General features: G+C 35.4%; 1 protein-coding gene across 3 annotated transcripts; it reads right to left on the reverse strand.

Moving 5' to 3' along the window:
- Positions 1–27,409, reverse strand: LOC148955731 (uncharacterized). Of its 3 annotated transcripts, XM_089108323.1 has the most exons (6): positions 26,777–27,409; positions 17,792–17,893; positions 15,262–15,357; positions 12,352–12,511; positions 3,853–4,034; positions 1–346 (listed from the first exon to the last, which is right to left on the reverse strand). In XM_089108323.1, the coding sequence occupies exons 1-6, from the start codon at positions 27,374–27,376 to the stop codon at positions 176–178; spliced, it is 1,311 nt and encodes a 436-aa protein (XP_088964449.1). In that variant the 5' UTR covers positions 27,377–27,409; the 3' UTR covers positions 1–175. The 3 variants fall into 3 exon arrangements, with proteins under 3 accessions (XP_088964449.1, XP_088964451.1, XP_088964450.1); XM_089108325.1 differs by lacking the exon at positions 17,792–17,893; XM_089108324.1 differs by lacking the exon at positions 15,262–15,357.
- Between the last annotated feature and the right edge of the window lie 206 nt (positions 27,410–27,615).

Below are 27,615 nucleotides of genomic sequence, written 5' to 3' on the forward strand. Positions count from 1 at the left end.
TTTCCAGAAATCGCATGTCTCTCGGTTTCTTTAATGACGTCAAAAATAATTATAAAAAAATATCCCAAGTGATTAAAAACAAGTAGCACAAGGCAAATATTTGACATTGCCCCGTAATAATATTCACATAAAAAAATTTGAGGATTCTCAAATTCAATAAGAGCTTTACAAACCATTATGGATTGTAAAATTCTTTATATTTGGTTCTAAGATATGTGGTTGTATTTATATCTGGTTGTAAGATCCTCCTCCGTCGGGCATTCACAAACCATTGGTTAACCTGAGCTAATGTCATATTCGCAATTTTGGCAAATCTTCGCTTCTCCTCTTCCGTAGGGTATGGGTCCTGAAAAAGTTTAAAATTAATTATAGAATGAAGCACCAGGATGAAGTTTTACACACATAAATTTTAGGTCAGGTCCATGTTTAGAATTTAAGCTACGCAGCCTAGCGTTATCTGGTGTCTAGTATGACGAGAAGTGTAACAAAAACTAATTTTCGCTAATGATGATTCATTTGGTATTGTTTTCTTTCCAATACATAGAATAAAAATGAAATATCAGAATATATTAACTTCCTTTGCTAGTTATGACTGAGTTTGTATTAATCTATCATCTAGTATAAAGATGATGACAATTAATTACAAATTTTAATTGACTTATAAAGCTAATTTTAATTGACTTCACACTAATAATATTGCTATCGAAGGGACACTTGACGTCCGGATGTAAAAACACTAAGAGAAATGTTTCAATCGAAACCATGTGCATGCCATCCACAGAATTCTAGCCTGTGCCGGTTTTTTGTGATGTAATGTACCAGCATTTTCAAGTTAATATAAAATTGAATCAAATGCCTTATTTGTTCCTTTTTATGTTATATCAATTTATTTGTTTGCGTAAAAGAAAAATATCTTTACAAGCTCTATTACATACATCTTGCATAAAAGAAATTCGTTCAATTTGCTAAATAACTAAACAAACGAGTTAGAAAGACTTATAAACTACTTGATAACACACGATCTTTCAAGCAATCTCCCCCCCCCCTTTCCTTGATTGTTCTTAAGAGGATTACGATGAAAAGGGTAAAGGATACGGCACTAGAGCCTTAAAGTCTAAACCAGCGTTGCTGATCTCCGTTTCAAGGCTTTTCAGCCAGGAAGTGCAATGGGGGGTTGAGAGCCAGGCATCGTGTGCTTTCACACACCCTTCATGCTTACCTTTCAAAGATTTCTCCAGATACCCATTTAGAGCTAAAAGTAGTACATATAATGTATTTTATTTTCTACGGTTGAAGAATTGTTAACTCCGTAAAGACAATTTTAATGCTGCTTTAACTAAATGATTGCTAGTGGATAATAATCATATTCTGATGATTTTTTTTTTGGAGGCTCTTTAATAGAAAATTTTCTTAATTTCTTACATAATAATAACGACGCAGCGAAACACTGAAACACTGGATTTCCTCTGTGAGTCCACTTCAAGGTTAGTGTTTTTTTTTCTGTGCTGAGCACTGAGGACGGCTTGGCGGAGATCCTTACCGAAATATCTACAATCTAATCACTTGGCTTTTTTTCAACTAACTGAAATCACCCTCGATTCTTGGTGTGTAATTAATTTTTTGTTTTCTGTCAAGCGTCATGTGTATGTAGTGTGGTCTTAGAACGCATTTACTCAAAGACTTCCTCCCTTCTGAGGGTCCCACATGAATTAACAAAATTATCCTTCACTGTAAAATACGATCTGAACATTTATTTCTTTATTTAGTTTATTTTTATTTTTAATTGCCTTAGGAAATAGCACCATGTTAGTGGACATTAGAGAGCATAGTACCAAGGGCTTTGTAAATAATTTTCTAATTATCTATTAAAGCATTTATCCTATACTATGTTCACCTAAATAGGAAGGAGTTGTCAATTTCCGGAGGTTTTCTTTATTTATTTCATTTATTTATAGAAAGACGGACCAAACTTCATTTTTCATAGTTTTTTGTGCTTGCAACAAAGCTTAACCTCCGAAACAATTACCCACCTATATACAAAGTTCCCAACAATTCAATTCCTTATCAACATAATTCATCCCAGAGAATTACCCAGAAGAAATTTCGTAAAACGGAACTTATCACATTTCAAACCAGCACAATTTTCTATCTACACAACTTCAAACCAGTACCATTTTCTATCTACACAACTCCTCCCATCGAATTTTCCAATCAGAAAACTTCTCTCACAAATACCCCTGACAGAAACCATCTCTGCACTTCACAAATCTTAACACAACTCTATTGTTGGTTACGGTTTCACTCAAATGACTAGGCCTATATTCTAAAGAGTGAAAGACAAAGTTAGCATGCAAGCAAAGAACTTGGGAATACCGTCAAGTGGGTGGTCCGGCTTATCCCCCCCGGACAATTCTATAATACCCACAATACGAATCTCTATTAACCTCCCAAACTCCCCATTACATAGATCTTTCAAAAATTACAATTTTCTATGCGCATGATTTATGCCATATAATTTCCCCAAAGAATACTTCTTGCACAAACAAAACCCGTAAAAAAAACCAAGTGCACTTCATAAATTTTAACCAATATTCGATTATTAGCAGCTGGATGCATACTTCTGAGGTAAATAGGAGTTAATTATTTATTAGTCAATGAGGACCACAAGGAAATGTTTTTAAGGATTGGAGCAAGTGCATACCGAGCTGTCTACATAAGTACTCAATTGTTAATTACAGATTTACTCAAAGGACCGAATCAAAATTAAGACATTCAGCATTAGTGACTAGAAATTTAGGAAATTTAAAACGACTTGGGAAACGCAACAGTCAATGAGTCTGAGTAATTCTTGGGTGGGGTTTTAATTTTGGGTTTGTCAACTCCTCTTGACAGGAGGTGACGTCACTGTACGTCAAAAATAATTATTACTGCCTCAAGCTAAGTTTAATTTGCACTAATTTTAGAGGGATTGACAAGCAGCTTTACACATGGCAATGTCCGGAGGTGACGAGTCCTTAGTTAGAGTTCTTCATAGCCACCATGTCAACCCAAACCCTTCGGATAAAGAAGGTAAGCCAAAACCCTATTCATACAAACAAAACTCTTCTAGAACCTTATTTATCCTTAATTTAGAAACACAAGTTGAAAATCCAAGTATTCGTATTGTATCATTCACCAATGGCGGCAATTTGGGGCAGGAAAGGGGCGCTTGCCTCCTCTTCTAGGGAGGCAGATACCTTTTTTCGGTATTTTCATCGATATTGTCGGCAATGTAAAAGGTAATCTTCCAGTTTTCAACATAAATCAGCTACATCACTTGATGCCTTGTACAACGCCTCAAAAATTTGTTTATTTGAATTTTGTTAAGTTTTTACGAGTTGGACAATCATTTCGGGGACGAGGGTTCAAACCATTTGCCCCCCCCCCAAATACAGGCCTTGCTATGAATTAAAAGGATTGGAAATCTTCGCACTTTTGCTCAGACTTTTCCAGGAAAAAGTTGTCACCTATTAAGGATTAAAGCGAGCAGATTGCTATAAAGCACCACCTCAGGCCTAATAAACTTTAATAAAAAATACTTTAAAAAAAAATCAAGATACGTTAAAAAATCAAGGCATATTCTTTCAAGAAATTAATTTAAAAACTTTTCCCACAAGACAAGTCTTTTCTACAAGACCGTCCAGGGGGACCGAAACTTTCTGTATTTTGGAACTTTGAAAAATTCCTGATTATAAAAGATACATCCTGAAATTTACACATTTTTTTTTTGTTTTCTTGTGTATAGTATTTTTTTAGTGAAAAAAGCTGTCCGTATATCAGTTTGAATTATGAATCTGACCAAATTTTACTTACATCTTTGTGCTCCCATATCCACAGTTTCAAAAAAGCTGTTCTGTTACCAAAGAAATTTGGTACCGTAGCTTTGGGTTTCAATAGTTTTCCTTGTTTTTTACCCGAAAGGTGAGGTTTACTCCGAAAATCCTTAGTGTCTGTTCTTCCAATAGAATCGACAAAATGTGACAAGCTTGACAAATCTGAAATTCAAAATCAATGAGTAGGGAAGTTTATTTTACACTACGAGATTTTGAGATCTTTTTCGCAAGAATTTTCTAAATAATAAAAAAAATTAAATACAAGGGGAATTGCCCCTTCTTGAAACCTCACTGTTTACGCTAAAGTTTGCCTTTTTGTTTTAGTTATTTAGGAAAAACTATTCAAACACAAGGACTGTTAATTTTGATATGAGAAGCATTTTTAAAGAGCTTTAAGACTACAGCGTAAAGAGCGAGAATTGAGGAAGAGACGGACCCCCTAAAAACAGAATAATTTATGATTACTATGATAATTATTATTCTGTATATAAGAGTGACTGTCTCTTGCTTAATTCTCTCTCTTTACGATAGAGACTTTATGGCTTTAGAGTCAAATTATATTGAACGATAAGTATTTATAAATAGGTTTAAGACTTTAGCGTAAAGAGTGAGGGATGGGCCTGTTACTATTGGGCTTCAATTTACTACAGAGTTTCGGTTACTATTTGGCCGAATCGCTCCTTAATTACAGTTCATTACCACAAACTATTAAATACTTACCCCGAAAAAGTGGCTTCATTAATTTCCTTTCAATGCCCTTGTGTGTCCTTTTAAATGAAATTAACTATTCTGTGCAATTTCCACAAATATGGAAACAGGGCTTCATACCTCCCTTAGAACCCCTTAGATTAGAAACATGATTAGAATCTAGATTAGATACACTTGAACACGGGACAGGTATGTTATGCCTCCGTTAAAAAAAAAATAAAACAATACAACGACAAACCCTCTCACGCAGTAATTTTTTTCCAAAAAGACAGTCCCCATCCAGACTCTCTCCCTCCTCAGACCATTTTCAGCCTATCCCTACCTTGTCCCCCGTTTGCTGTAATACTTCCAGAGGAAACGCCGTCCCCTACATTAAAGAAAAAATAAACAAAACATCTGGCTATTTTCCCTCTCCTTATTATTTGGCACAGGCACTGCCCATGCCTTGAATTTGTTCACTCGTATTTTTTCCTTCCTTTTTTTATTTTCCTTTTAAAATTCTTATTCTAATATTATTTGTTTTATTGAGTTTTATTTGTTTTGTTTTTTAACATATTATGACTATTCCCAGTTTAAATGATTACTAAGGAATAGATTTTTATTCTGGCACTTTTAATTTTTGGCATCCTTTTGCAAGTATTATTTGAAAAAAACTACGTTTTCTAAAGAGTTAAAGAGGCTGAGTCACAAGTTCGAACCTTAAAACGTACAGGGATTAGGAGGTACAGTTGGGGGGCGGCCGCCCCCCAAACACCCGCTTTTGCAGCCTTTAATTAAAAAAAAAACAAGTTTTTTAAAAGGAAAGTAATGAGCGACATTAAACCTTAAAACGAACAGAAATTATTCCGTATATGAAAGGCTGTCCCCTCCTCAACGCCTCGCTCTTTACGCTAAAGTTTGACTTTCTCACAACTCTATTTTTGTTAAACAATGAAAAACTTTAGCGTAAAGAGCGAGGCGTTGAAGAGGGGACAGCCCCTTTCACAAACGGAATAATTTCTGTTCGTTTTAAGTTTTAATGTCGCTCCTTACTTTCAGTTTAAAAACCTTTTTTTATTTAAAGGCTGCAAAAGCGGTGAGTTTGGGGGCGGCAGCCCCCCAACTGTACCTCCTAATCCCTGTACGTTTTAAGGTTCGAACTTGTGACTCAGCCTCTTTAATCTTTAGAAAACGTAGTGTTTTTCAAATAATTTCTGCACGTTTTTGTACAGTTTATTACTGTACAATTTATAACTGTTAGCTGATCGTGTTAGTAGTTAAAGTTGGGGGGCTGCCGCCCCCCAAATCCCCCGCTTTTGAAGATTTTTCTGTTAAGGCTTTTAATTCCTGAATACTCAAATCAAATGCACAGTAAGATTTTCTTTTTTCAAGTTTTCTTCGAGCTTGCGGGTATACGGCATGATTTCAAAGCAGGGAAGACTTACCTGTAAGCTGAAGGCCGACTGTGATATTCTTCTGGAGACGCCTGTTGAGCCAATGGATTTAATAGATTGGATTTAAAAAAGAAACTGAGTTTCTTTTTTCAACTTTAAATTTAAGAGATACTACTTTAAATTTAATATATAAGAAATTTACTCTGACGGGGAATCGAACCCGGGTCTTCCGCACGTCAGACATTAATAGTGACCAATGTTCCATCAGAGACTCTTATTAAATTATTTTTAGTCTCTGCAATCTATTTTCGACGCAAGCAAGTAGAAAGTAAGATTTTCGTTTTTCGACAAAAAAACTTCTGGGAAAGAGCTGGTATTTTTGGAAGCTTGCAGTCGGTCTTGTCAGGTTAAGAGGACTATTTTGATCTAATTTAATAATTAAATACTATGCTTTTAGGAATTTCAAAAATTAACATGGGCTCTTATAGGAAAACGAAGTTTTTCGTAAATGTAAATTCGGGGGATAATTTTTTCGGTCTGAAAATATCAAAAGGCCCTAACAGGTCAAATTCCGCTTCGAATGAGTCCTCATTCACCCGGATCCGTAGCCAACTGTGGCCTGTAGGCGTGGCTAAAAAAAAGGCTTTTCGTAAATGTAAATTCGGGGGATAATTTTTTCGGTCTGAAAATATATAAAGGCCCTAACAGGTCGAATTCCGCTTCGAATGAGTCCTCATTCACCCGGATCCGTTGCCAACTGTGGCCTGTAGGCGTCGCTAAAAAAAATAACTTGATATTTGGTTTTTGGAAAACAGGGAAGGAAGGATCGGATTGAGCTGAAATTTCGAGGATAAGCTCCCAGACCCTAATTGGGCCTGCTTATCCTTTAAATTTCAAAGCTTATCCTTTAAATTTCAGCCCGATTGGACAACATTAAAGGGGGGCTGTGGTGGGAAAAATTAACATGGGCTCTTATAGAAAAACGAGGTTTTTCGTAAATGTAAATTCGGGAGATAATTTTTTCGGTCTGAAAATCTCCCACTCCCTAACAGGTCGAATTGCACTTCGAACGAATCCTCATTCACCCGGATCCGTTGCCAACTGTGGCCTGTAGGCGTGTCAGATAAAAAAAAGATACTTGACGAACATTAAGTGGCTCTATTTGGTTTGTGGAAAACAGAGAAGGAGTTATTGGATTGAGTTGAAATTCAGAAGATAAGCTTCCAGGCCTTCGGAAAGCTCATCCTCGAAGTTTCAACCCAATTGGACAACGTAAAAGGGGGCTTTGGTGGACGGGTTGAAACTTCCAACCCCTTTTCCCCCATGAATATAAAGTCGGAGGGTGGTGGTGGTGAAATTTTGCACGTTTCTTAGTTTGAGCTTAGGCTACAAAAAGCGATCACCGCCGTCTCTCTGCGACCACTAGGACCGGAAATCGCTTAACATTGTGGGGGGTCGCCTCTTTAAAGAGGCACAAGTGTGCCTCCTTGATTTCAGTTTTCACTGCTTTTTATACTTTTTGTTTGTCCTATTTTTATATCTTCGCTTCGAAATTTGATTAGGCCCTTCGGGGCTCGTGATAGCAATTTTCTAAAATAATTTTTTTTACTAGTATGGGACTGAACAAAGCTATTTCTCCGGTATTGGGTTCTTGGTATATCCTCGTCAATTTAGTGGGATTAATCGGTTTGTTTTCACATCAACTTTGCCTGCTGGAGAAAGGGGGGATACTAAGGGGAAGATCGTGACATATTTGTAGAAAAAAGGCTATCAATACTACATCAAGCCTTCCACCAAGTGGCTTGAGCCAAAGGTAATAGTATAGCCCATTTTGAATACTTTGTATCTTTATGTAAGCTAAAAACAGCTCTTTAGGAGAACCATTACATAGTGAGGATCCATATTTGGTAATGGACATGATGCAGAGTTCCTAAACAAAGAAGGTCTGCCTTCTTTGTCAGAAATTTTTTTCAGCAAACAGTGATCCTCAGCTTTCTTGTGCCGGAAGCCCTCACCCGATCAAGATGAGCTTCCCGAGATACGTCTGTGAAGTAAACTTCCACGTCTGTGAAGTAAACTAATCTGCATATCTTTATTATTGAAGGTAAAGTTGGGACGTGATGACGACAACTTTGATTGGGAGATTAGTAACTTCTTTGATTTGGAAGCGTTTAAGTTGATCATCCAAGCATCATATCTCGTTTATATTGAAAAAAGATTCAGTTGTAGTGACATATAGACTTGGGTGTCTCAAGTTTTGGGACGGCTAGGAAATAAAATATTTATTTCAAAAAAAATTCTATCACAAGCCCCAAAGGGCCGAATTCGCATTTCGGAGTCATAAAATCAAAAAAAAAAAAATTCATAAAAAACCAAAACGCTAAAAAAACAAATGTATGGTAATTTCTAAAAATAGCCCTTGACCTCTAGAAAAAGGCGTAAAATCAAATTCTAATAAGAAAGTGTAGCTATGGATGGAAGAATTAATTCAAAAGGGATTCCACGTAAGGTGACTGGCAAGCTAATTCCTTGAACGATAATAGATAATAGCTTCTACAAATTGATTTATTTCTTTTGCAAATATCTTGTAGTAACCTTGTCAAAATTTTCGGTCGACAGCAACAGGCCGTGTCGAAATATAGGTTACTCTGTAAAAACTTCACTAAACATGAAAAACAAATGAGAAATAATTGGTGTCAAAATTCCAGGGTCCACTGACAAAAATATAGCTGTCGAATTTATGGGTGCCCGCTATATAGATAATAGCTTCTATAAGTTGATTTGTTTCTTTTCCAAATATCTTGTAGAAACCTAGTCAAAATTGACAGGACCGTATCCAGGCGAGAAGGTTAGGGGGTTTGAACTACTCCCACCCCGAAATGTTTGTCCGAATCGTAAAAACGTAAAAAAATAAATATAAACCGATTTTTGATGCGTTTTTTAAAGTTTTTTTTGTAACCCCCCCCTCCCAAAAAAAAAATCTGCTGAGAATCAGTATTAAAAACATTTCTAGATGCATAACTTCATGGGCTTTATGTGCAGCTCTGAGGGGTTATAGCTCTGAGGGATGCAGCTCTGAGGGATGCAGCTCTGAGGGATAATATAAATGTTTTTACTTTTATAACTTAATAAATCAAATAATATTAACATTTTGATTACTAAATATCAGTGTATGTATATTAAACTGACAATGCACATTCATTTGTATTTTCGTTTTGGGTTTCATTAATTTATCGATGCTGATTTGTGGTAGTTTCACACTTGGTAGATTATCTAATTTTATTTTTGCTTATTTTTGGTTTAATTGAGTTCTTTACTTTTCTTTGAAAAACTTATTTTGTGGAAAAAGTTTTTTTAATTAATTTCTGTTCGTTTTATATTGACAAAGTCTTTTCAGGGAAAAAGAAAATAATACTTTAAATCTTTTCGTTTTATTAAGACTTTATAGTTTGGCCTGCTATTTGTATGCTGGAGAAAAATTTTCAGCAATTTTTAACAACATACAACCTTTTAAAAATCTGGACACAAATAGTAGTGTTTAATTAAGTTTCACACCTCCTCTAGTTGACATGAAATAGAAAACTTGATACCATTTGCAAAAAAAAAAAATCTGTTTACTTTCTTTGATAGCTTGGATACACTTACGCTATTTTGATTTGGTTAAATTAAGAGCAGAAGTAGCCCTGAAAGTTTGAACATAATACCCTCAGTCGTTCTTGGGATACTGCTGGGAAGACTTATTGGGAATTAGCATTGACACAGTGCATTTTGATTTAATCTTAAGGCAACATTTAGTTTTTAAACATATTGGGCATATGGGAGGGTGGGAATGGGAGGAAGACTAGTTGCCCTTCAATCACTTTCGACCATCAAATAGGGCATCAGCCCTTTCTATTTTCAATCGAATGAGCCCTTTTCTAAGTCTCTAAGACAACTCATTCGATACAAAGTGCCATGTTCTAAAAAAAAAAAATAATAATTATAATACATTGTACCCACATCGATCTTTACTATAGAAATGTCAAGCCTTCCAATCACTTTCGACTATTAAAAAGGGCACTAGCCCTTTCAATTTCCAATCGAATGAGCTCTTTCTGAGTTTCTACGACAACGCTTTCAAGACCTAATTTGCAGAACTTTCAACTACGTTGCAGAAAATTACTATCTCAAAATCTTGATTGGATGTGTTTGGGGAAATGGTGAGCACGGCAGAGCGGTTAGTTGCCCTCCAATTACTTTCAACCTTGAAAAATGTCATTAGCCCTTTCAATTTCAAATCGAATGAGCCCTTTTTGAAGTTTCTACGTCACAGTTTTCTATAAAAACCTTATATGCCCCAGGGCATAACTTACAACCCTAGCCCTGAGGGCTGTGAGGGGTTGTCATCCTCAAAGATATATTTTCCGAACCTTTCAGCTGTTCCTCCAATAACTTTCGACTATTAAAAAGGGCACAAAACCTTCTAATTTCCAATCGAATGAGCCCTTTTTGAAGTTCCTACAACACCAGTATCTATAAAAGACTTATATGCCCCCAGGGCATAACTTAAAACCCTTGCCCCGAGGGCTCTGAGGGGATTATCATCATCAAAGACCTAATTTCTAAAACTTTTAACAAAAAGGCCCCAGGGCATAAACTTCAACCCTTGCCCTAAGGGCTGTGAGAGGGTTGTCATCCTCAAAGACCTAATTTCCAGAACTTTCAACTACGTTAAAAAAACAGCTATCTAAAAATTTTGATTGGATGTGTTTGGGGAAAAGGTGGGCGTGAGAGGGAGGTTAGTTGCCCTTCAATCACTTTCGACTACTAAAAAAGGCAGTAGCCCTTTCAATTTCCAACCGAATAAGCCCTTTTTCAAGTTTCTACGACAACGCTTTCTATAAAAACCTTATAGGCCCCCAGGGCATAATGTACAACCCTTGCCCTGAGGGCTGTGGGGGGGGGGTCATCTAGCCCTTTGAATTTTCAATCGAATGCGTCCTTTTTCAAGTTTCTACGACAAAGCTTTCAATAAAAACCTTATATGCCCCCAGGGTATAACCTTTGCCCTGAGGGCTCTGAGGGGGTTATCATCATCAAAGACCTAATTTCCAGAACTTTCAACTACATTGAACAAAATGACTATCACCAAAATTTTGATTGGATGCGTTTGGATGAATGGTGGGCGTGGAAGGGGGCATAATAACGTAGACAAGAAAAGTATGCTCTTTTTGGGGGGTGTCGGGAAATGATTCCTTCGAGGACAACCCACAACTGAAAAATAACGATTAACAGACGTCATCTGGAAACAATTCTTTACAAATCAACAGGAAACAATCATTTTTCACTGCAATTTCTTCACTAAATCGCGATACCATAATTTGTCGGCAGCTTCAGCAACATCAAATGACGGTAGTCTAATGTGTTGTCCCTTTAAGAATAGTTCGACTTACTCCTGATATTGAGGTGCGAGGAAGTTTTCGGCTTCCTCGCATTCAAAGCATAGCATATATTAAATACGTAACCTAACCTAGGTACCTCCCCCCCACCCTAAACCCCAAAAAACAACGGTTTAAATATTGTAAACGCAATAAAAAATCACGCTTTGCGATCCATTTATCTAGCAAATAACTGTTTGTCTGGTTTCCTTGTACAGTTTATAGCGGTGGGTTATTTATAATGCATAAGTACCTGCCCCGGACTTAGTCGATTCGGCCTTGCTTATGAAGTAGACGGTACAATAACAACTGTATCGTATCTTTAAAAATAGAATAGGCCCACATTATACTGTTTCAAAAATTATACTTTATTAAATTCTCAGAGTTGCTTCTAGTTTAACGGCTTGTTAGAACATCTCCCCTAATGCCTGGAAGTGTCGAGGAACGTTGAGCATTTTCGGCAGAATTTATACTGGCTGCCTAAAAGGTTCGTCGGCTCCAAGTTTTGGCAAAGTCTGCGATTGCAAACGACCTAGAAGACTTTCCCGATACAAGATATCAATCTACTATGACTTTTAACCCATACACTTTGGATAGACATCTAGTTTCAGCACAAGGATGACTTGAAACTTATATTCCGTGTCTGAGGATAGGTTCTAGACCAAAAACACAACTTAAATAAAAAGAACAAAGGTTCAGCCGAGCAAGACTAGGACAACATTTAGTAGATCCTAGGGGTATAGTCATGATTCAGATACACGTTTTGTAATCTCCAGAAGAAAAACAACAACCATTTTAATTATAATTAGTGATTACAATAACAATAATGTAAACAGGATTCTAAAAAATAAAGAGTCATTTGGTGATGATTAAATATTCTTTATTCAACAACAAAATCGGGTTAGGAGCAAATCGAGAATCCGGACTACTCTCTAGCAATGGGTCTTGTCATATATTACTTATTTAGTAAAAGTCATTTACCCAGTTCTTTCTCTGCTATCACAAGGGATGAACTCTCTTCACAAATGTCATCCTCTGACCTGGAGCATGAATCTGACAAGCTATGATGACTTCCCCTAGAATCCTGTACATATGATTTACTTCTTTGGTTGATAGTGCTTGCATAGTCAATGAAATTTCCCTGAAAAATCAATAATGGGATTAATTAGAACTATTAATAGGGTAACTAACCAGAATCGGGAACCGGACAAATCAGGAATTTCCCTATCATCAGAATATTATTAATAGTTAATTGTATGAATGAAGTTTGGATTTTGAGACTACTTAAAACACACTTATAATGAGAACAGGACAAATATGGGAATTTCCCTTGATCGGTATCGGAGTCAAGAAGCAAAATGATTGTACCATCAAGTATTGTTGGTAAAATCTGAGAAAATCGTGTTTTAACTTTCAATTTATTACTAACATATACTAATCACCTGGATTTTCGATAATTCTCTGATCGAGAGCTTTCTAATATTCCTGTAATCGTAATAGTCTGTTACAGCTATTACCTGTAACTTAATTAGATTCGGCAACTAGATTTTTACCTCGCTATTAGTATTGCCATATATAGCACCTTTTGTAAGTTTTAAAAACAAACTATTAAAATAAAGTGCAATTTTGGAAAAAGGCTGAACCTTCGTATACAATACAATGTAACATTTTATCAAGAGCAAAACGAGTCACAATCTGAGATAAAATACAAAATAATTTTAATTATTAAAAAATACAAGAAATTTGACATTTCTTGTGCAAAAAAGTTGTGACAAGAAAAAAGTTTGTTAAAGACAGTTTAAGCAGTTAAGAGTTACACAACAATTTTCGATTTGAAGTTAGGGACAACGAAATTGAATTATTACCCTTGAAAGTGGTTTATAATCTGATTGGTCAGTAAGTAAGGCGTAGGAGATTGTTGACGTCAAGAATTTGATGTTATTTTGAGATTCAACAAAACCACTGACCTTGGCGACAAGCCTTTATTATTACTGTAAGTCGCTTTGATTTCAGTAGAATTCTCAGTTCAAAATCGACCCATAGCTTCCGATGAAGTATCTAAACCAAATGCTACCAGAATTAGAGAACAACTCTTGAAACTATACCAGACATCATCTACCACCAGGTCTAAGGACTGTGAGCAGACTACTGAGGATATAAGACAACTCTAACCTATCAGACTACTAAGATAACTCTATATAAGATATCTGTAACCACAACTCTATATAGATAATTCTATATAGGATAACTCTAACCATAACTCTATATAAGATAACTCTAACCAGACCACTAAGGATATAAGATAACTCTAACCTACCCGCAAATGAACATACACAACGCCAAATGCTGTGCTTTGTTTTTCGTTCACAAACTTTTACTTTTAAAGGCAGAAATAAAGCAAGAATTCGATGATGTGTAGAAAAATTAATTGATACTTATAGAGGGCTCGTTGGAAAAACCGTTGTGCACAGTGTGTGTGTTAAAACACTTCCACAGAAAAGAAAACATGGTCTGAACTCTATGCAATGCAGCATCTGACTGAAACTGAAGTAGAATTGAAAACCATCCATAATTTATTAAAACACACTGCCTTTCCAGTTACAACTGACACGATAATACATTAAAGATGGATAACAAATTCTAACACAGTGCACTGTCTGATTAACATATTTCAACCATTGGCAATATATTTTAGTTTCAATTGTTAATTAAAACTCGTGCTCTTGTCTTAATCGTGGAAAAAATACATGATTAAGAAAAAGAAAGGATTCGAAATAAGACAAATATATTTCATAAAAAGAAGTTGGCGAGGGTTTGGCGATGATAGAAGTCTCCTGTGAAATTGCTTTAGTACTGAAAAAAAATTAATAATAATTCATCCGGTGGAGAATAATCTTTTAATTATTTACTCCAAATATTTGCTAGACATCTTGATGACAAAAAGCATTACAATAAGTAAAACCAATGAAAAATAAAGCAAATGAAATTGCTTTGTCAAAGAAAGCTGTTACGAAACATACTAAGGAACTCTCTCATGAAGTATCCCAGCAATTGAAGGACCTTGTAAATTCTTGTGATTTCTTTTCACTGGCGTTGGAAAAATCAACTAATGTATATGGTTTGACCAAGTTGAGAAATTCTATATGAGAAATTGATGTTAATTTCAGAGTGTTTAAAGAGCTTCCTAGTCTCGAGGCGTTTCATGCAAAAACAAGAAAATCAGACATATTTGAAAATGTTAAGCCTGGACTGGAATATTTGCAAACTCGCCCGTGTGTGTACTCGAGGACTACCATCAATGATCGGTAGAGTCGGTGGGATTGTACCTTTGCTTGAGAAGTTTCAGCCACGAGTACAATGCCCCTTGAGGAATTCCGCAGTATAGCGTTAGCACTGCCAAACATTTTTTTTTTTTTTTAATTATTTGGCTTCAGTTTGAAAGTTAATACCCATAATATTCAGGCATATGCGCAAATATTCATTCAATTTTTTGTTTTGATGGGTTTCATATTGGCATACCTCAGCCACAAAATCTATGCTCCGTTTGTTTTCATCCTCAATGAAGGTGTGATTTCTGTTTGTATTCAGAGCGTTTTTAGTCCTCCTGGCGCCCTAGAATCAAATCTTCGCTTGTCTTACTAGATTGAGACAATTCCATTGTCCAACTGATACAGCTCCCTAATTCTCGGTTTTTAAAACCCTGAATCTTTGGCAGCCCTCGGTTTCTACTAGGATGGAAGCTTGACAAAAAAAATTTATTAGGAAAAGGGAGTCAAAGTATTGGTTTGGAGGTAAAGTCCAGTCACAATCATACCCATTCTATCTAAACCATATACAGAGTTTTTAGCGGATTTTATAAAATAATACTTTAAACATAGCCAAAAAACTTACGCTAGTAGAGCAGACATCTGCAAGGCTGTGAACATAATGATTTGGAGAACCAGTTTGACCATTATGATGTTCTGACAACAACTCGTTTTTGACAAGCTAAAATGAGGCAAACTATTATTAATTAGTTTGTTTCCTGTTTTTAATTTGGAATTTTTTAATCATCTTCAGAACAGCCAAACAGGATAGGCAAAAAAGCCAAACAGGAACAGCCAAACAGGATAGGCCAAACAGGACAGCCAAACATGCCATTAGTCGATTTCTTATTTTGAATTGAAAGTTCAGTATATGCTCAAATTAAAAAATAAAACCAAGGTTCAGAGAATACGGCCGCTAGAATATAAGTCTAACAAAACTACATAGAAAAAATCTTCTTTTTGGGAGAAATAAGGAGTGACATTCTAACCTGAAACATACAGAAATTAGTCAAATTACCAAGGTCAAGAGTAAATCTTACAAGAGAAAAATTTCTTGTAAATTGCAATTGACTTAGTACTTTACTGAACCAAAGAGACAAAGAGTGACCACTGATTACTGTCCTACGCTTAAATATTAAAAAGCGTCTGTAAGTCCTTTGGTTAATTTTTGTGAGCAATTTTCGTATTAGCCAGTCATATTATTTTGGTACAAATCATATTTAAAAACAAATTTTAAAAGTTGAATTTTGAGCCAGTAAAAAGAAAGCAGAGCTTGATTGACTTTTTTGGATAAGATTTTAGGCCACTAAAAGAATGAAAAGTATTTGAGTTGCAGCAGAATGTTTTCAAAGATAACTTTCTGTTTCTCATTCCCTGAACATTGAGAAGGAAATTTTAACTGGTACTTATACGATAACACTACCTAATACTCTTCTTATATTTTTCTCTGACGCTCAATCCTAATGGAAGATACCAAAGCAAGACAAAAATATAATAGTTTAGAAACAAATTTGGGCTATATATTTACACATTAAGGGTTGGGGGTAAAGTATAGCGGGTCTCCATGCCTAATGTATTAGGTATAATTATTCTGCATATTACGTAGTAAGAATTGCTTTCTAACTTCACACTGTACAAATACTTTACCCCCACTCCCACCCCACTAATGTGCAAATATATAGCCCGAATTGTATATTTTCCATCTATTCTGTCACTTTTCTTTGTCTTGTCTCACGCTAAGCTGAAAGAAACTAACGAAAAAACCCGGTTCTATTTAGCGTCAATGAATGAACAACTTGAGTGGTAGGGCGTTTATCATACAAGTACCTTTCAACTTATCTGAGATTTATAAAAATAGGGGAAACACAGTTAACATTTAAATGGGACTTTTCTAAATACAATTGCATTTTGTACTGGATGAGGTAAGTCATACAGTATCGCTGTTGTCCGTGACCACTTCTGAAGGAGACCCTATAAAATTCTGAAAACTGCTTTAATTTTCCTTTTTTAAATACTTATTTACATCATTGCTAACCTTGCTTTCTTTACGTACACCCCACCCCCTAATTGACAAGCAAAGAGCCGAAGTTAAAAATACATTTAATATTTTCAATAGTGCTAGTTTTTCCTTCTTATAAATTTAATGGCAAACACCAAACAAGTGACGGAAAGAAAAGAGTCTTGTTATTGAAATTACGATGAATATATATAATTTAGGGAATACATTTATCCAATAGAAACTAGGCTAATAGTCAATGGATTAGAATATTGAAAGCTACAGTGAAGACAGTGGTCAAGTATGATTCTGAAGCGCGGGTACTCCAAAAAAATTATTTGTTACATGTTTCCCTGAGAAATTGTGTACCCGTCTGACTGACCATATTTCAAACAGTGAGCTGTACGAAAAATGCGGTTTAATTCCGCTTTCCAGGGCTATAATGAGAGAAAGGTTGAGATGGCTAAGACAGATTCTGCTGATGAAGGTTGTCAGATTACTAAGGATTTGGACAGATTTGGCCCTGATCATCCTTGTCAGGGCCAAATGAAAAACAGCTAGTCCCAAAATAAGGTGGAAGGATGTCATAAGGAAAGATTTAAGGGAAATCGAAATTTCTTAAGAGGTTTTAAAGAGGGAAAGTTTGAATGGATTGGGATGGAGGAGGAGCGTGGGTAGCTATGTTGGCCTCAGGCAGTCTGGTGCTGCAGTGAGTTGTTAGTAGTAGTAATAGTAGGAAGGGGTTTGGAGGTAAAGCGAAGCAAAACAACTTATAGGAATGATATAGGCTAAGTATTTTAGAGTTTTTAAAGTAGTTTTGAGAATTTTATAGGGTTTTGTTCAGAAGTGGTCATGCGCAAGAACGATACTAATTATACTATTAACTTTTTTTCTTAACATTAGTAGTTGTAGTACTAGTATTTCTAGAATTCCCACTTCAATTTATATATATATATATATATATATATATATATATATATATATATATATATATATATATATATATATATATATATATATATATATCACATTTTTGGCAGACGCCAAACTTAAATCCTAAAGGAAAAGAACATAGTCTACTTTTAATTAGATTCAATTGAATTGAATGAATTTGAATTACATTTTCCTTTGTGTTGTTATGATCTCTGATTTCTTCTTTAATCAAACTGGGCTTATCAGCAACTTCTTTGGTAGTCGGTATAATACACTCGTCCTCAAAACTCTAAAAAAGTTAAAGATTATCTTTTATGGCCCTATTAGCATATGCTCTCAAAGCTAAAAGTAGGGTAATGTATGTACAGTAATAAACATTATATGTATTGTTAAAAATGTATAAAGACAAAAGGAAAGAAAACAGATGGTAACAAAAGAAGAAGGAAAAAAACGTATGTCCTAGAGACATTGTTCATAACTATTAAAATAGAGTAGAACTTGAAGAAAAGCCTGCTGACAATGGGCATAAAAAAAACGCACAACCTCCTTTTTCGTCCTTCAAATAGTACTACTACACTACCACCAACTCACCGCAGCACCAAGCCTTGTGAAGCAAATACAGCTGCGCACGCTCCTCCTCCATCCCGGTCGGCATTCAAAACTTTCCTCTTTACACCCTCATAAAAATTACCAATCCCCTTTAAATCCCATCTTACGACCTATTCCCATCCCCTGCATGGACGACATGCTTTTCAAATAATTAATTTAAAAAGCAACTTTTCCGAACAAGACAGAAATAAAGTCATATGATAAATTAAACTTAAAACAAAAAGAAATAACTGTCAAAGAATAATTGAAACACAAAACGAACAGAAATTCAGTTACTGATGCAGAAGAATAATTAAATCTTCAAACGAATAAAAACTAAAATTAATACTCAAGTCGAAATTAAATGAAGAAAAATTACTATAAAAAGGAGTAACATTCCCCTGAAAGTTTCATCTTATTACTTGTAGCAATTCCTGTGAGAAATATAGATAAGGCCAGATACACCCTTTTGACAACCCATCTCCACTTAGTGTCTTTTAATTTAGTGCGACACCCCACTCGACAAACTCAGAAAGTTTCATCTTGATACCCTTTACAGTTCCTGACCTATTACAGATATATCCTTTTCAGCACCTGGATGTAAATAGAGCCTTCTGATTTACTTCAACTTTTCTTTTTCAGACGAACAGAATCAACCGAGTCCGTTGATTTTTGAATTAGAATAAAGTTGCCATCAAGCCATGGTTAATCAAAAAAAGCAAAGACATATAGTCTGACTGAGAGGCAAAGCTAGCATAAGCCCTTTTCACATCTCCCACAATGCTCCCTCAACTTTTCGACTTAATAACCTTAGCCTTTTCTGAGATATTTGCAAATACGCTCTTCTGACAACTTGGATGTACTCAGTGGCGTCGTTTAGGGGGGGGGGGGGAGCAATTTTGCCCTCCCCAAAAATGTGGAAAAAATATAATTTGTTATGTAACTTTAAACTGTTGCTCGTTTTAAGTGTCTAAATTGCTCTTTACTTTGAACAGATGATTTTTTTTAAATTAATTCATGCTCGTTTTTAACACAAGGAAAACGAAAAGAATAGGAATCCATTACACTTCATAATATGTTCCACATTAATATTTTTCCAAGTATACTGTCTTTGAAACCATATCATCAATTACAATGTGGGCCTTGATAATGGAAAAAATTGCAAAATAGCCTATGCTTCCTTTTTTATCTAATTTTCTCAGGTCAATTTTTTCCCTGATATAAAGAGTGCTTACACTTTCAATATCTATCTCTTCAAGATTGGATTCTGTCGCTTTAAAACTTTCAAAAGTGGAAATAAATACACCCTCTAAATCTGCAAAAAGTAGAGGGATGGAATCATTGGAATATAAGAATGTAGATATACAGTGGATATAATTTCCTGAATGAAAAAGAAATCATTGAAAAAGAAAATAAGACCTAATGATTTTTTATAATGATATTCGTACTATAACTAGATAGGTCAAATCGGTTTTAGTTTGGTCATGGAATTTGGTAGAGGGGGATCCGCTTTAGGGATCATTTAATTGTTTTAATTTTTATTTCCAGCATTTAATCAAAAATATAGCGCCAAATTCTCTTATTTCTAATTGAAATGACTAAGAAGCGCTGATAGCGTCCTATTCCTTGCGCTTCGGATTCACATAGTAGCCCATAAATGTAGAACCGCCTGTATGTACATACCATGCTGTCTTCTTGCTATTTTTCCCTTTCTAAATATTATTTTTTTTTAACCAGCTCCAAAAAGACATAATTGCTAAGAATTATGACTGAAATTATTCGTATTTTACTCAACCCCAGCACTACTTCTGGGACATTTATATCAGTATCAGATTGCTGTGAGAAATGTCCGCCGAGAATAGAACATAGTGAATCAAAACAAAACTAGCTTATGCTTTTCACAATTTATAAATTTTGTGTGAACGTTAAAGTAGTACCAACCCATTCTCTTTTTCTATTGTTATCAGTTTTATCATGCAGTCTAGGAGACCGAGCTTTGCTTGTGAAGGAAACTATAGGCATAAAAACAATATTCAGTGTAGCCCACCTCCGGAAATATATGCCCCCATACCCTGATTTACACAAGAAAAACTTTTGCATAATTCTTATAGAATTCGTTTTTTTTTAAACAAAGATGCATAAGGAAAGGAAATTTTCAAATCCTAGGGGTAAATTCTCCCATCCAATTGGCATCCCTGATAATTTTTAGCTAATTTGAGGTTTCTGCCGCTACGATGCCAAGAATTGTTCACATTCTCTGGATATTCTTTGTCAAACAATACCCAATGGACAAGTTAATAATTCGCACTTTAATTTTCGAATACTTTCAAATTTAAAATACAGTCGCTATTTAAATGTTGAGAATATGTCACAATATTATGTTACACAATCTGTGGTAATACTCAGGCTTATCCTCTATCTTGACTTAGAGAGCACTATTGCGCTGCCTATAATTGTTGTTTCGGCTTCATGTGACCCACTGATAGCAATGCTATTTATTAATATAAATCGGTGAACCCACAACCAAGTCAATTTAATAAAAAATCATAAATGGCATCTCAACAAATCACGTAAATTGAAAGTTGAGCACAAGAAATTTGACCTTATTCAGTCGAAGTATATTCAAAATTACTATCAAATGAATAGCGCGATACCTGGGGCTATTAGAATAGAGCTTGGTTCAAATATGAGATTGAACATTTTGTGCTGGGTGTGGGGGTTCGGGAAAGTGGAGGGAGGATATGTACTGCAGCATTAGTGGTGAATCCAGCTGAAAAAAGCCAAGTGTATACAACATTCACCTTCGCCCACCCGAAATGCTACTGTCGTCTGCAGGAGCTCATTGCTGACGTTTTTAGTAAAAGCCAAGCACCAGCACTTAATCTGTGTGATTGTTTAATGTGTGTTTATCTTTTATAATATGTTACGTAGTTCTGTTAAATTCACCAAGTAGCGTCTTTGTTAAATAGTTACTTTTCTTCAATACCGGTTGAATAGTACCTACTTCAATATCATCCTCTCTCTCTCCCCCCACCCATTAAAAATACTGTAGCCACGCCCATGGATGTACTTAAAATTTTTTGATTTATTACAATAGTAGTAATAGCGGTAATTGCACTAGCAGTGGAAGTCACAGTCTCAGTCAAAATCGAAATAGAAGTAGTAGCCGCAAATAGTCGCAGTATTAAGTTTTCTCCATTCCAGACAAAAGTAGTTGCTGCGAAAGTCACAAGTAGGCACAGTAGCAGTCATATTCACAAGTTGTTGCAGTATCAGCCGCAGTTGCAAGTAGTTGGAGAATCAAGTAGTCTTAGAATAGTTGCAGTAGTAGTAGTAGCCCTGGGAACTTCAAAATAATACTCTTAGCCCTTCTGAAGATAATGCACATAAGCTCTTTTGATAACTTGACACAGGTGGTCTTTTGATTTAGTTCAACATTCTCTGAAGTTTCATCTAAATGCCCTTAGCCTTTTCAGACCCACACAGGATCAAACATTCCCCCATTTCCCAATAATAAATCCTATATGTAAACAATGGACAAATCTAAAAAATCACAACCCTTATTCTGACGACTGTGGAGGGTCATGTCATTCCTGAAGGCATAGTTATTGGACGTTTTGATTATTCTAAGCAAAATCTCAATGCAGATATGGCCTTTTGATAACCTGGATGCACAAAGAATTTCAACATCTCTGGAGTTTCACCTGGTTACAATTTCGAACTAAATAGATAACTAGGAATTTTCTTCTGCGTCGAAGGGGGAGCATCTTAAAAGGGCAAGGGAGATGGGGAATAGCCGCCCTCCAATCACTTTTCCAGATCCTCTTCAACGTGGACAGAAAGTTAAAAAAAAAACTTGGGTATTTTCATAACCAATGGCCTTTTGATAACCATGATGCATAAAGTATTTCAACATCCCTGGAGTTTCACTTGATTACAACTTTGAAAAAAATGGATAACTAGGAATTTTTTTGTGTGTTGTTGGGGAGCATCTTAAAAGGGCAAGGGAGACAAGGAATAGCTGCCCTCCAATCACTTTTCAAAATCCTCCTCAACATGGGCAGAAAGCTTCAAAAAAATACCCACAGCCATACTTGGGATATTGCCAATACGCCCTTTTGAGAATCTGGAAGCACATAGTGTATTTTGATTTATTTTAACACCCCCTGAGGTCAGGTGGGCTGTTTACCTTCTGGTCACTTTCCAGAATCCTCCTCAACATACCCTGAAGGTTTCAATTTAATGTCCTCAGTTTTTCCTGAGATACTGCTGATACACCCTTTTGGCAACCAGCATACACTTATCATGTTTTGGTTTTATTCAGCATCTCCCTCAACTCTTCCGAAAAGTTTCACTCTAATACCCTAAGTCTTTTTGAAGACCCAAGACCAAACATGCAACCTTTCATAGGCCCTGCAAGTGCTGTTTAAGCAAAAAGCAAAGTGGTTTCAATGCACTATTATTATTATTTTTTTTTTTTACCAAAGCACTTGATATGGAAGGATCTTTTGTAGAAACTTCAGAAGAGGTTCATTTGATTGGAAATTGAAAGTTCCAGTGCCCTTTTTAAGCCTCCCTCCCATGCATCTTTTATCCTCAAATACATCCAATCAAAATTTTTAGATAGCCATTTTGTTCAGCATGTAGTTGAAAGATCCAATAACTATGTCTCTAGGGATGTCACCCCCTTACAGTTCTTGAGGCAAAGGCTGTAAGTTATGCAATTCACCCATTGTTTACATATAGTATTTGTTATCAGGAAAGAGGGGCATATTCGACCCTTGGTATCCAAAAAGACCAAGGGCATTCTGGTGAAGCTTTCAGAGAATGTTGAGGGAAGTGTTGAAGTAAAATGGAAACAAACTATGGGCATATAGATTGTTGAAAGGATGTTTCTCAGGAATGGTTTAGAGTATTAAGTTGGAACATTTGAGGAAAAATCAACAGATCAAAAGGTAGTATGTGCACAAAACTATTACTACTACCACCACTACAACTTCTGCTTCTATTGCAATTAGTACTAAGGCTGAGGATGTTAAAGTGAAAAATTCAGGAAATTTTGACAGGAATTTTGAACTAAATCGATAAATACAATGTGCATACAATATTGTCAAAAGGGCATATCTGCAATATATTAGGAATGGCTTGCTACTAAATGGCTGCTACTAATACCACTACTACTATAGATACTACAGCTACTAATTATAACTATTACTACAACTACAAATGTGATACTAGTCCTAATAAAGCTAAGGATATGGAGGTGAAATTTTCAGAGAATATGAGAATGCAAGTTGAACTCAATCAAAACATACTATGTATATGCAGGTTGAAAAAGGGTGTATCTCAGGAATGGTTTAGGGTATTAAGTTGAAACTTTCATGGAATGATTAGGGGATGAGTATAGACCAAAAGGCAATATGTGCACATTACTACAACTACTTTAACTACTACTTCTACTACATTTACCATGATGGCTCAGAGAATTAAAGTGAAAATCTAAGGAAATAATAAGGGAAGTTGAACTAAATCAAAACACACTGTATTCATGCAGATTGTCAAAAAGGTGTATTAGCAGCATCTCAACAATAGCTTAAAGCATTAAGCTGAAACTTACTGGGCTTGTTGGGGGGGGATGTTGAACTGACCTAAAGGTAATATTTTCATACTACTAATACTATTGCCACTACTTTTACTGCTAAAGCTAAGGTTAAATAAGGTAAAAATTTCACAGAATGTTGGGAGGATATTGAACTAAATAAAAACACACTAAATGTATTGGTATGAAAAATGTTTGGACAGACAAAGGTCGCATTTTCGCAAAATTACCCAGCCAAAGCGCACTGCATCAGCTCTATAGCCTAGCAGATACTTATTGATTTTGTCATAGTTGATTTAGTTACAAGTATCTCCTTTTTTTTCTTTTTACCTCTTTTGTTGCATTTTTTTTTTTGAGTTGATGTTCTAAGGATGATGTGTGATATTTCTGACTTGCGATTTCTAGAGATTAATCCTTTTAAAGTAGAGATCTTCTTTATTTTGATTTAATTCAAATGCTGATTTTTCTCTGCAAAGAGATAGGCCTAGTTGTTATGTGGATGTAGACCTTTATAATAATGGATTTGAAGCCATCATAAACAAACCTTTGGGTTTTTGTAGATGGCTGCTTTAAATTTGTTTGTATTTTTTATGTTATATAAATTAATTTGAATGTAAATTGTCAAAAGGCTGTGTCAGCAATATCTCAGGAAGGGCCTAGCCCATTAAAATGAAATTTTCAGGGTATGCTGGGGGGAGGGGGTTTGAATTAGCCAAAAGGTACAAATGCATACTTACTGTGACTGTGACAGTGCATGCTACTGTGACCACGATTTCTCCTTATAGTAAGGCTAGTAGAATTAAGGCATAATTTTTAGGGAATATTCAGGGGGATTTTCAACAAACTAAAATACCACATGTGCTTGCAGGTTTTCAAAAGGGCATATAAGCAATATCTTAGGAACAGCTTAGAGTATTAAGTTGAAAATGACAGGGCAAATTGAAGGTGAAGTTAAATCAACAAATAGGCACTGTGCATATATTGAACAAACCAAAAGGCACTATGTGCATCTGCAAACTACTACTGCTACTACTACTACAACTGAATTGGCTACAGATTGTTTTGGGTGCCTGACTTACTGACTGTATTTCAAACAGCAAACAGTACAAAAAATGTCAGTCAATCTAGCTTTCTAGGCTATAATGAGAGAAAGACCAAGATGGCTAGGACATGTTCTGTAGATGAAAGATATCCTAAAATCGTCATTGTCTGAGCACCTGCAAAGGGCCAAACAAAAAGCAGTTCACCCCCAAATAGGGTGGGAGGGCGTTGTAAGGAAAGATTTAAGGGAAATGGGAACTTCTTGGGAGGGTGTAAAGAGGGAGGCTTTGAATAGATTGGGATGGAGGAGGAACATGCATAGCTATGTTGGTCTCAGGCAGCTTGGTGCGGCAGTGAGTTGTTAGTAGTAGTTTGTAGTTTGAGGGAAAGGGGAGGGCAGTGTTGAATTAAATCAAAATATACTATATGCATGCAAGTAGTCAAAAAAGCACATCAGCAATATCTAAGGAAATACTTAGAATGTTAAATTGAAGCTTTCAGGATATTTTAAAGGTATAAATATATAGGGAATAAAGTAAAAACTTTTAGGGAAAGTTTATGTTGCTTTAAAACTAAATTAAAAGGAACTAGGCCTATGTGCACACTGGCTGTAAACAAAGACGTAACCTCAATATCTCCAGAATGGCAGAGGGTATTAAGTCAAAATTTTGAGGGTTACATTTATTACTACTTCTGCTACTATTATTGAACTAAATCAAAAGGGTTAAAGTGCATGCCAAGTTTGTCAAAATAGCATAGATACAATGTCTTTGACCTGAATAGGGCATTAAGTTTTATTTTTCAGGGACATTTTTAGGAACTGTAAAACAAAAGCAAAAGATACTAAATGTCTCCAGATTGTCAAAAGGATGTATATGTAATATCCCAGTAACAGCTAGGGGTATTATGATAGAACCCCATAGATCATGCAGATTTTCAACCCAAATATTTCAATATTTGTCCCTATTTCCATCAATCCAAAGCATTAAGGAACAACAATGGTTAAAAATTATTTCCAAACTTCATCCAACACATAAATTGTAAGTTAAAATCTCCAAAAAACAAAGAAGATTTAAGATATTATTTTCTTAACCAATTGAAATGACCATGTCAATTAGCAATGAAGAGAAATTAATTGGAAAAACTTTCAACAAAAGAAGTTTTTCAAAGAAAAGTAAAGAGCTAAATTAAACTAAAGATGAGTGAAAATACAGTCAAACAATTTTCCAGATGTATAACTAGCATAAAGGACCATCAAAAAATAAATGAAACCCATATTGAGCAGAAATTACAATAAATAACAAAATCAACCTCAAAACAAAGAGAAGCTAAGAGGGGTAGGACTGACTTCCCTCATTCCTTCTAAAGACCAGAACATAATTTGCACAATACTGAAAACAAGTACACTTTAAATATTTTCTCTTTCTTAGTTGAATAAATCCAAAATCATTAAGACTCCTAGGAATGAATATGAATATATATATTAAACTGTCCATCAATATCCATTTGTTTTTTCAGTAATGTTGGTCATGATGGTGATTTTATTTTTCTTTTCTTATAATACAAGAAATCAAAAACACTTAGCTTGAAACAAGAATTGTTTTTAGTCCTTTAAGATTGTTATGCTTTTTACGAGTCCCTGTGGATTTCAGTTCAAGATATATAGCCTAAGGCACTGTAAAAAAAAAAAAAAAAAAAAAAAAAAAAAAACCTATTAGGCCTAAGCTAAGTTGTAGCATCATGAATAGTGTCAAGTCAATACAATTCAGAAATTTGGAACTGTCCTTACTATGGGAGTTTTAAACAGTTGTATTTACTATGCACAAAAACTGAATATTCTTCTGTTTTTCTTTAATTAATGGGCTTTCTCAATAAAAAAAAGGTAGTCAAGTAAATTGGTAATTTTTTCATATGAATGAGTTTGGAAAAATTGCAGTTACTTACAAGTGGGTCTTTTGCAATGAGATCTTTCTGATGGACTAGTAAGGGACTAGGGACTGACTTACAAGAATCCCTTGAGGGAGTGGCATTAAGGGCAGTAAAAACAAAAGATGTATCCTGTGATGAATCTTGTATTAATTCACTACTTTCAAAGAAGTCTGTGTCAAGCTTTTTTCTTTTCACATTTGGTTTTGAAGCATCTGTACTCTGAGATGGGTAACTAATATCCGTAACATAGGGAGATGGTCCCTTATCATCAGCAAGTCCTGTGATTTTCAGCATGTCAGCTAATCTTAGCACAGAATCAAAGTGTGCTTGTGTAACAGTCACCTCTCCTATGTACATGAACTTCACTAATGCTTGTAAGTCACAAAATTTTACATCTTTCAGTATAATAATGGGTTGAGAATATGAATTGCTAATAAGTAAATTCTCAAAATAGGAGCTGCAGGCAGACAAAACAAGTCTGTGACATTTTATGCTCTGATTATCACATGACAGAGTGACGTCTGTAAAATGTTCATGATTCAGAAGTGCAGCAAAGCTTCCTTTATATACAGCACTATAATTGTCCCATCTCAGATGCAGCTCTTTTTCCTTCATTGAAGATGGTCTATCCAACTAAGCCAAACAAAATCAAATTCATTTAATTCTTCTTCTTCCTCAAAAGCAACATTACCCAGATTCAGAGAAACATGAGACAAACTTAGTCACTTTCCCCTTGTTAATATTTATCATAGGCAGCGCAATAGCACTGCCTAAGTAAAGAACGATGGGGGCACAATGTATTATTTATTTTTGTTTTTTTTTTCTTGGCCTTAGACCAGGGCACTTCGTATCGA

The sequence above is a fragment of the Artemia sp. Qi Xiang Cuo genome, chromosome 2, assembly GCF_049724085.1.
Source record: "Artemia sp. Qi Xiang Cuo chromosome 2, ASM4972408v1, whole genome shotgun sequence".
In the NCBI taxonomy this organism is placed as follows: Eukaryota; Metazoa; Arthropoda; class Branchiopoda; order Anostraca; family Artemiidae; genus Artemia; species Artemia sp. Qi Xiang Cuo.

What these genes read in the sequence shown, in the direction of transcription:
- LOC148955731 (XM_089108323.1), bottom strand. Translation starts at nt 27,376, where the DNA reads ATGAAGGAAAAAGAGCTGCATCTGAGATGGGACAATTATAGTGCTGTA. An exon ending in TCATTGCAAAAGACCCACTT is followed by an intron (nt 17,894 to 26,776) that starts GTAAGTAACTGC and finishes TAACTTTTTTAG; the next exon opens with AGTTTTGAGGACGAGTGTAT. An exon ending in GGATATGGGAGCACAAAGAT is followed by an intron (nt 347 to 3,852) that starts GTAAGTAAAATT and finishes AAACTTTTTCAG; the next exon opens with GACCCATACCCTACGGAAGA.